This window comes from Chanos chanos, chromosome 1 (genome assembly GCF_902362185.1).
Source record: "Chanos chanos chromosome 1, fChaCha1.1, whole genome shotgun sequence".
Taxonomy (NCBI): Eukaryota; Metazoa; Chordata; class Actinopteri; order Gonorynchiformes; family Chanidae; genus Chanos; species Chanos chanos.
In genome coordinates this window covers 36,143,099-36,153,845 of record NC_044495.1, presented here as the reverse complement: position 1 = coordinate 36,153,845, position 10,747 = coordinate 36,143,099, and the positions used below count along the sequence as shown (strand labels likewise).

The 10,747-nt window shown below is 40.2% G+C and overlaps 1 protein-coding gene across 2 annotated transcripts in view; it reads right to left on the bottom strand.

The window, feature by feature from the left end:
- Positions 1-252: 252 nt before the first annotated feature.
- Positions 253-10,747, bottom strand: part of tp53i11b (tumor protein p53 inducible protein 11b) — a 38,142-nt gene continuing 27,647 nt past the window's right edge. For both annotated transcript variants that reach the window (XM_030778247.1, XM_030778254.1), the window contains 5 exons: positions 5,834-5,892; positions 4,705-4,753; positions 4,187-4,283; positions 2,534-2,635; positions 253-828 (listed from right to left, as the gene is read on the bottom strand). In XM_030778247.1, the coding sequence (XP_030634107.1) occupies positions 695-828; positions 2,534-2,635; positions 4,187-4,283; positions 4,705-4,753; positions 5,834-5,892 (441 nt within the window). In that variant the 3' untranslated portion in view covers positions 253-694. The remainder of the gene's footprint in view (positions 829-2,533; positions 2,636-4,186; positions 4,284-4,704; positions 4,754-5,833; positions 5,893-10,747) is intronic.

Sequence of the window (10,747 nt, the reverse complement as noted above, 5' to 3'; positions counted from 1 at the left end):
AGGAAGTCTCTTGGTTCTCCAGTATGAGCAATGGGAAGCTGTGTTTGTAGCACATCACCCCACTTACGGTTCAAATACTACATTTTTTTTTAATTTTAAAAAAGAAATAACTACATAAAATACACCATTTAGTGTTCACTATCCACAATTTAGGGTACACCGAGTCACATGACTAGTGGCTAAGAGGTTGTCAATTTCAAGTAAAAAATAATAAAAAAAGAAAAAAAAAAAGAAAAAACAATCGTACAATTTTACCAGATCATACAGACAGTTATTATAGCATTCCAAATGTAGCTAGAGTGTGACAAACCTCAGTCGTTGATAATGCTGACTCAGAAAAGCTACACAGTGACTCTGCACAATCCAACAGAACGACAGGATATACTTGATGACATTTTACACACTTTGAGTGAAAAAAAAGAGCTTTGTAGTAATGAGGCAAACTCCTATGATATCTGTAAGCTGTGAATTACATAAAAAAAAAATAGACTTGATTCATGGGTACTTAGTCTTTTTTGATGTGGGGCTAACCTTGCAGAGGTTAACTGGGTGTTTGTGGCTGTATTACTGTATAATTCTTCTCACCCCAAAAATTTAAACCCAGTGACTCCTACAAATCTACACCCCACCCTCCAACAGATCTCCCCAGTGCTGCCCCTCTTCCAGCTTCGGGAAAGCGGATGCAGAGGAGAGATCAGATTTTCTTGGGCCTGCGTCCAAGGTGGTAATAGTAAGACAGGGTGATCACGAGGAAGAGTATGCGGCTGAGGAGGAGGAGGATGGCGGCATTGGACACAAAGCCCAGTTCCACCAGCGTCACAGAAGTTACTGGAACATATATATATATATATATAGAGAGAGAGAGAGAGAGAGAGAGAGAGAGAGAGAGAAAGAGAGAGAGAGAGTGACAGAAAAAAGAAAGACATCATATTAAACAAATTCTCTGAGTTAGGACAGACTCAGATATGTAACAGGTACACAGACTGTCAAAAGAGTGCCACAGATCTTTATTGTTCTGTTTCCTAAAACATCAGAGTATTATAAAATAATTAGTATAAGAACCAAGCAGTTGGGTCATTCCATCACTAATTCATTATAAAACATTCAGGGACCATATTATCAGTTCTTCCCAAGCTAAATATATAGTGTTTGCACAAGTTCAAATGTGGGATTCACAAAGCTGTCTATTTTAGCTCAAAGCCAAAATCAACGAGTACTGATAATGTAATGAGTTGAATCAGGTGTGTTTGCATAGGGCAACATTGGCCAACCTAGTTTTATCAGTGAACAGGAACTACAGCCCTGTACTTCTCCATGGGCCACACAAACCAATTTCTCTCCACACTGCCACCAAAGATTTACAATATTTAAAGAAATTATGGGTAATTTTTACATTTATATTTTAGATTATAACATTCATTTCAGTTTTTAGCATATGTAAATCTTTGTGATCGCACACATACACTGTGAACAATGAGCAGTGAATTTGTCCTCTACATTTAACCCATCCAACACACCAGTAGTGAACACACACACCAGACGCAGGAGCAGTGGGCAGCATTCCTTGCACCCAGGGAACATTGGGGTTAAGTGCCTTGAGTTTGATTCCTGGGAATCAAACTGGCAACCCTCCAGTCATGAGCCCGGTTCTCTAACCTTTAGGCCACGTTGCTGGGCTGTACCAGTCTTCTAAAGTTCCAAGTAAGCAACATTAAAAGAACACTAACTATACTTTAGGCCTGACATTCCACCAGTGAATGCGTAACAGTTCTTTCTGATGTATTCCACTGATGAAAAAATTGGCGTTCAGATATAATTTGATCATTTTCACTCAAACGTGCCCCTTTTGCAGCCGCCCGCTTTGATCCATATTCAGTGCACGTTCTTCCATCAAGTCAACCCTCGACTCGCAAATAATCTGCTCACTAAATTTAATCAAATTCTGTGAATTAACAATGGGTGTCTTTTTTTCCCCTCTCAACTTGAAAAATGAGAGGAGTACAAATGAATAAGTAATCAAAGAATTATAGCTTTCACATTTTTAAATATTTTAAGATTTATACGGGCCACAGGCTGTTCATCACTATTGCAGGGTTTACTAAAAAATGCTCAGTGTTACAGATAGTCAACACAGGAATAATGTGGAAAACGATGTTTTTAAGGCTTTGAGATTTTTGACTGTACTCTGTGATCATTACCACTAGATGGTGCTGTTTGCTTATCCAGAGACCAAAAAAGTCTATCAGTGAAATCTTGAGAGAACATTCAACTGAAACGAACCTCAATTTAAAACCAGCTATTACAGCTGATCAGAGCAATCTGAGAAGACCAGACATCACTGGAAGTACGCTAAATGTGAAAAAATTACCAAGTAATCACCATAATGGTGAATCATTACTACTTAAACTTATGCTAATCATTTTAAATTTGTTCAGGAGTTGTGAGGTTTGGCAGGACAGGGGTACCAGGGAGGAATTAATCAGGAAAAACACATACATTACAATGGTGAGTAAATGAGTCCACTGGCTCTCACCTAAAAACTGGATGGCGAAGTAGCACGCTTCACTGAGCAGAGTCCACTGGATAATGACCTTCTCCGCCGTGTACAGGCCATTCCACATGATGAGAGACAGACCTGAAAGGGGACAGACAACACAGATATAAAACTCAAGACATTTGCAAAACACAAAACGCAAGGCATTCTGTGGTAAAGCTGCTATATTTTGCAAAAGCAGTGTCGTTTCAGTGGATTGGATATGACCAGGTAGGGGGGTTCTGTAATACTTTTTTTTTTTATTTTCGTGTCTTGGTTACCCTCAAGATGGTCTGCCTAAAATAAAGATTACTGCATTATTTGTGCTTATCAAACCTACTTTTATGGCCTGTAAAACCATAAACACCATTGTTGTTGATGGCCAAGCATTTACTAGCTTTAATATTGCATTAGACAGACTTCGTTCTATTTCTCTGTTTCTCCGTGTTTCTGGATGCTATTAATTGTTCTCTTCTCACATTAAGACCTTACAGTCCCGCCTCAGTGTGTTCTCTGTTCTTCTCTCATTCACTAGTCAAAGAGCTGCTGATTCAAGGCAGGAGTGTGAGCAGCGGTAGGAATCTGCTTGCCCACCAGTTCACTCTACACTTGGATTCAACCTCGTCTGGGCTTTAAGACTGCCTGTGCCAGACACTTGAGGCGGTAGGCAACGCAGGTTTACATATATCCTCTCCATTGTTCTCTGTGTTTTGTGTTTACCAAAGTAGAATGCCAACAAGCATACTGGAGGCACACAGAGGGAGGGTTCTCAGAGGCGGTTAATGAGGGGAAGGAAAAGAAGGATAAAAAGGACAGCGTGAGTTAACAGAGGGAGCCAGAGACACAGAAAAACACACAAAAGCAGAAAAGTCACAGAGAGAGACAAACAGGGGGAGAGAGAGAGAGAGAGAGAGAGAGAGAGAGAAAATGTTGACTACCAGCCATAACAGAAATCTGGTGTAATTTCTGTTGTCAAAGCATAGCATATTTTATATCGGAGATGGTTTATATCTGCGCCACCTTTGATCTTAAGACACTTTTGCTGTTTGACACAGTATAGAGCTATCTTAAATAACGCACATTACCGCAATCACTCTCATTTCTAATCCCTTTTGGATGGCAGGTCAATAGAACTTGACGTGGCATGTCAAGGGTGTGGGGTTGGGCTGGTGGTTGTGTTTTTATTGTTTGCTACTGCTGGCACTGAGTAATGAAGCAAATTAAGAGGAGACCTAATGTGCAATTAACCAAGCGAATCACTGTCTGAAAGTGCAAACAATTTATTCCCCAAGATTATTTCATCCCACCCACTCACCCACCCACCAACTCATTCATTCATCTTACCCCCTCTCCTCCCAACTCACTCCCACACACCACTTTGACAGGGTTTGGTATGTGTGTGTGTGTGTGTGAGTGTGTGTGTAGAGTGAGGTTTCTGTGTACTGAGAAGAATGGAGAGGCTTATGGAAGACTGGATGAGTGTAACTGAATGACAGATAAGTCACCTTTGACGCAATGATTCGGTATAAATCTCAGCTCAACACACAGTGCTTCCTATATGCAGTAGCACAGGCTCTGACTGAGATGTACTACAAAACAGAGGAAAGAGGGAGAGAGGGAGAGACCGAGATAGAGTCAGAGAGACAAACTTACTCAGCAGCGCTCCTCCGTAGAGACGTATTGAAATGCTTGTGACTGTTTGCTCCTCTTCGAAAACCACTTCGTATAGCTGGTTGGGGAAAACCAGTGCCTATAGGATGCCGACGATAAAAAAAAAACCCAAAACAAAACAAAGCAAAAAAAACATACAAACATCAATTACTCTGAAGCCTCACAATACCAACTGCTTCTTAGCAGTAAAGTTGTCGACAGTTATTGTTCACTTGAATGATAATCGTCTCAAACAAGCAATGTAAATCATTCCCCAGAGGCATAACTTTATAATCCCAAACTGGGATGGAGACAGAGTACCTGACACAAAACAACTGAAATGGGTACTGCTAGACATGACAGCTCTATTGTTTCAGTTGTTTCCACTGTGCCTTTAGTCACGTTACTGACACTGGTTCCTGTAAAGGTCTTACCAGTCTTTCATGCTTATTTTCCACAGTTCTGTTCTCTATGAGTTATTTTTTTTTTAATGATAGCCATGCATGTTTCGCTGCACTCACCATCAAGGCCATTGCTGTGAAGACCACTGCGGAGAACAGGATCCATATCCTGCGGCCAGAGACAAACAAAATGAACAGCTGCCGCAATGACTACCATTCTGTTAGAGTAACAATCTGTTAGATTGTATTATGTTTATATGAGAGAGATTTGCCAGTGCTGGCTAATGATAAGCAAAGTTAAGTGTGCAGTCATCCAGTGGCTGAAAAGCAGTGGGAAAAGCAATATTAAAAGCCACTCTATTCATTATGGGGAAGATAATGGAATGTTACTTTTAATTAAATTGAATTAAATTAGCAGCAGGTGCAGAAAGTTAAAATAACATTCTTGTCCAGTCTGATCTTGACTAACAATGAAAAGAATATTATTATTAATATGTGGCCTGTTGAAGTGGAAGTTAGACGTTTTCTGCATAATATGAAATCATCAGTGTGATCTTTCTGATATGCTGTTACAGGAGACCAGAATTTGACAATACTTTTAATTGTTCGCATCTTGAAATCCAGTGAAATTTTTCAATTCATGGGCAACTTGAGTAAAACAAGCTTTAAATGCTGTCTGAAAGCCCAGTGGTAAAGGACTCAGCTTCACCTTGCTTCCTGTGTGAGCGAATGAGAACAGTAATAACCAGTTACCACAACACATACAAGGCCTTGTGCTGCCTCGTATTAAATCCTTTTTGATATTTGCAAAATATTGATTTGGGACTACAGTTCTGAGAGATCCACCACTGTTTATGGCATATCTACACAAACCTGTTTAGTTTTCAACACGGAAAATTAATATTCTTCATGTAGAAGAAATACAGATAAACAAAAGTAACTGCCCGGGTAAGTACTAAAATGGGTCTAGATGCCGACCAGAGTGAGCATCCCTTAAAGTCAGCTAAAATATTCACATCGTAAAAATCATCATCAATGGTTCTATTATATCACTTTAATCTACATCTGGTTATACAGTTTTTTCTCTAAGATAGTCGTCCAAGAGTGGTATTTTGTGAGGCCTGCTGTTTTGCCTCTCTGTGGCGCAGGTTTACTGAGGACCCACAGTGGGGAGTCTCTGGTCTCCTGAGCCACACAGGAGGATGGAAAGTAGGGCTGTTCAGACAGCTGAGGGGTGTCAGTCCCATACCTGAGTCCCACCGGCTCCCGCACCGCAAATTTCATCTCATTCCCCAACATCTGACTGATCTGAGACAGAAACGGAAACAGGGAGGGAGAGGGAGAGGGAGAGAGAGAGAGAGAGGAGAGAGTTAACACGGATGTGTACAATAATTAAAATGTTTCATCATTATTCATCATACGTCATATCATACATATTCATATTCACATCTAAATCATGTTCACACACCAGTATTATAATATGAAACACTGTATAATTTCTAGCCTAATATGAACATCCATCAGGCTGAAGCATGGAGGGCCAATTGTGCATGCTATGTTATATACGGTTGTGAAATGACAATCACTGAGACGTCTCTAATTAGAATACGTTCTTTTGTCACTGATGGACCTGACAGATATTCAAATGAAGTCGAAACCCTATTAGTGAGGTTCTCTAGCAACAGGTGGATTAATAACGGACCATATTTAGCGTAAAATCTAATTTAGTAACATATTAGCCAATTCCATTGCTCCCCAGACCAAGTCGTCCCTGTTATTTACAGTTTCCTCACAGAGCAGGTCAGAATATACAGCTGGGATGACCCACAGACACCCACATGTTCAGAGACTACAGCCAACATGTGACTCAAGTTATCTGTAATGAGTTATTCACCACACTAACCCTGTTTTTGGCTTTAAATTCATATTTTGTATCTTAGTGCTCATCACTACATCATTCAATGTGTGTGTGTGTGTGTATACATTACACACACACACACACACACACACACTCACCGTGCTGACATAATGCCACAAATACCATGCCTGCATATTAACCCTGAACATGAACTACTGTAAAATTAGACAATTCCAATTTAACATGTAATGGTGTAAATTAGCTGCCATTTCTCTCTACACTGATAATGATATTACTCCAGAGAGGGAGAGAAATGATTCTTAAATCTTTGAATAATGAGCGATAATTCTTAAACCCGTTCCAGGGGGATCAGAAGTCGCTTCACAAATGTATTGTCACTCAAGCCTTTCACACCTGACACGACCAATCAACTCCTCACGCAAGTTAAACCCTTAAAGCCTCCTTATGCTTACAGCAAACATTCATAACACCACCCTGGTGGATGAGATGAAAAAACGTCATGAGAGAGTAAAGGAACGAACCATGTTGATGTGTCTGTAGTGGCACCTAATTGTCCAAATGACTACAAAAAAACCGACAAAGTATACAAAAAAACATGGAGCTGTTCCCTGTAACTGTAAAAGGTTCCCTGTAACTGTAAAAGGACCACTCATGCATGGCCATTTTTAATGACTATCGCTGCTCAACGTCTAAAGCTTTGGTCTGTCCCAATCAGCAGACATACAAATGAATTTCAAGACTCTATTCGGGTTCATTTACAGACTCCCTTGCCCTCAGAGAGATGGACTGACCAGTGAAAGCACCACTCTTTGGTTCAATAACATCAGCTCTGTTTTGTGCTTGTCTTTTTTTTTTTTTTTTTTCCTTTAGTAGAGGAGGAGACCTTTTCTCTTTGAATCACATGCTTGGATTCACCGTACAGAATCCACTGCTGTTGATAGTAGGTCATGTCTTTATTAGGTACCTCTGCAGAGAGCTGAAGTGAGAGAGCCAAGGAATTCACAGTTCCTGCACAACTACGGCACCAGTGAGAGATGAAAGTTGGAGACTCTGGTTTGAGTTCTGTTTATAGCACTGCTGTTGCTTGACTGTTTGTTGTTTTTCGTCTGCTACTTTTTTTTCCGCCCATTGGGTTTTGTGCTGATTCTATGCTGTATAAACTCAAGAAATCCCAAACTACGAATTCCCATGAAAGAAAAGAGTTGGAGAGAGTGAGACAGAGAGAAAAGATAGAAGATTAAAAGGGGAAAGAGAGAAATGGCTGAGAGATTGACAAAGGATAAGTCTTGCGAGGAGAAAGGACAGGTCCCTGAGGAGAAGACTCCAGACCGCGTGGCTTGTTGAGACACAGTTAAGGATGGGCTTTAGGCTTCAGGACAAATTAAGTTTTGTCTTGCCAGGATGCAGAGCGGTGGGCAGGAGCTGAACAAAAAACACACTCAAACACACACACACGCACACTAATCTGCTAATCAACCCTTTTTTCTGCATGGGTGACTAGCACCATGGAAAACAAACAAAACCAACAACTGTGATTTTTGTGGATTCAGGGATTGTTTGGCTCAGTTTGAATCGAGTCTGTAAACAAGAGTTTCTCCTATCTAAAACACACACATGCTCACACACACACACACAAACACAAACACAAACCCAGTAAGCCAACCTTTAAGAATTCATCCGTCAATCACCTTGGACTGATTCAGTTCATTAAGTAAGACAGACAAAAAACACTATTATTATGATAATAGACACAGATGAATTTTCAGCTTGACGGAGTGTACCACAATCAGCAGGAAAGCAGTCTTCTGCATGAGAAGCCAGAGAAATGTCAAAAAAATTCAAATGGAATTAATAGGATGCGGCGTAGAAAAGTAGACCTCTGTGACTATTTCTTTTCTTAAGCATTGCCAATTGCTATGCAACACTGCGAAAAGGGGAAAAAAGGTGCAATTACTTTTAGCTTAACTGCAAGCCTAATAAATCTGACATGGGAGAAGTATTTAATTGGACTGAAACTCTCTGAACAGACCAGGGTCTTGGGTTCAGACACTGTACAATAACATATCCTTTAATGAACAGACTACACTCTTTCTAATGGGTTGTCATACACACACACAGACAAGCAAATACAACTAATTAAAAAATGTTTAGGGATATTTCCTTTGTGTCAAGACACATAATTGTCACCTTCAAAGTGTCCCCCACCCTCTTCTCCACAAAACCTTTTTCGGAATATCTCAATTTCTATTTATGAAAAAAGCTTCCTGTGACCATACACGAAATTCTCTCATTTGTTAAGAAATGTCATGTTTTGGCAGGTAGAGACTTGTCAGGAGGTTAAATATCCCATCCAAGCTCTTCCGCAGCCTGCACGAACCTGTGGCAATTGCCTTTTTGAAATGGCTCACATTCCCTTTTGGCAAAAACTGGTGAAACATTAGTGGACATTCTTGCAAAGTAACCTCCTTAATACAGCAGCCTGTGTGTATGTATCTATATCTATCTATCTATCTATCTATATATATATATATACACACACACACACACACACACACACACACACACATATATATATATATATATATATATATATATATAAAAAATACACACATATATATACACACATGCATATGCATACACATGGGTTTCCGTTAGCCGGTAATTACCGGGTTTTGCCTGGTAAAATTTATTTTAAAAAAACAGATAAATTAAAAACTTGCTGGTCAAAATGTCTGGTAACAATGCTGCGATGAAAAAAATGAGAAAATAAAATGTTACCTGGTAGCCTATAGGCTACATTTGATGTTATGTAGGCCAAGCCTTTTTTAACAGGCCACAGATGTTACAGGTTACAGATGTTTCGTAACAGCCTATATTTTAGCAGCTAATGTTGAGGTTTTGCTCAATCGTTACTGTTCAGTTGCTTAATCGTTTCTGTTCATTAAATGGTCAAACTGATTTGAGGTCGTTGTCATTCTTTTGTCAATCTAGGTGTACATTATATTTGCGTTTGTAGCATAGATTGTTATTGAAACGTGACCGGTAAGTTTCAAATTCGTCCTGTAAAATAAATTTTTCCGGGCACTGGGCCGGCTGAAAAAAATCCTAGTGGAGACCCTAATATATATATATATATATATATATATATATATATATATATGTTTGTGTGTGTGTGTGTGTGTGTGTGTGTGTGTGTGTGTGTAAGTTCTGTCCAATCAGATGGAGCCATTATCAAAGACATGGCAGTTCAGTGCCTAAAAAAGTAAAAGAGGAGAAAGGTGGCAGTGACATATCCTTTGATAGAGGTTTTAAAGCCAGAGGTAGTTTTAAGGTTGCCTACGTCATGACATCATCAGAGAGAGTGGGAAGATCAGAGGGAGAGAAGTAAAGAACAAAAGGGAAAGACCAGCACTTTTTTCCCCCCCGAGGATTCTCTCCTTCTGTCTCTCTGCTCCTGCCTCCTTAGCACTCCTGTTCCTCCCTTTCCTCTCTGTCCCTCTCCCCCACCCCTCTCTCTCAAATCACAAATTCTCTTTTATAGCATGTGAATGTCTTGCTTTCATTTGCAGTGCATAAACACATTATCTACACCATTTTACACCACCTGAACTGTAAAAACAACCGAGCATTTCTGTGTGTGTGAGTAGCACTGAGGCTTTTCCTGACACAGCGGTGACAGTGTGACTGTTTGAATAATAGTTCCACATCGTGTTTTTTTTGGAAGGTGGGGGGGGGGGTGTCGAGGGGGATGCTTTTCACAGGAACAGGCCTCAACAGCCACTGTAACTCAATCAGCATCACCAGTACCTCTAGTCATCAAGAATCCTTATTCAATCTCTGGCACTGGGCAAGGGCAGGAAAGGGAAGAAGTAAACAATACCGTTTAGGAGGAGACGAACTGGGACTGTGTGATTGCCTGCTCTGACATCCATCACAGACTGGCAAGCACACACACACACACGCGTGCGCGCACACACACGCGCACACACACACAGGCACACACACACAGGCACACACACACGCTCACAGAGCTTTCCCGCTCTAATAGAGGAAGAGCATGCTTACTGCAGTTTGAGATACTCCTCGTTAGATATTCGAAACCATCTGTATAATTTAACTGGCTGGATGAACAAACCGAGCTCATTCAAAAATCTCAAAGATGGACTGTGAAAAATCCAGAAGGTATATTTGCCACTTTCAGTTCTGGACGTTCACAAAACTCAATTTATTTTTTCTTCTAGCCTCTAGTTAAAACAGCTGATTAGCCAAATCAGCTAATTACCA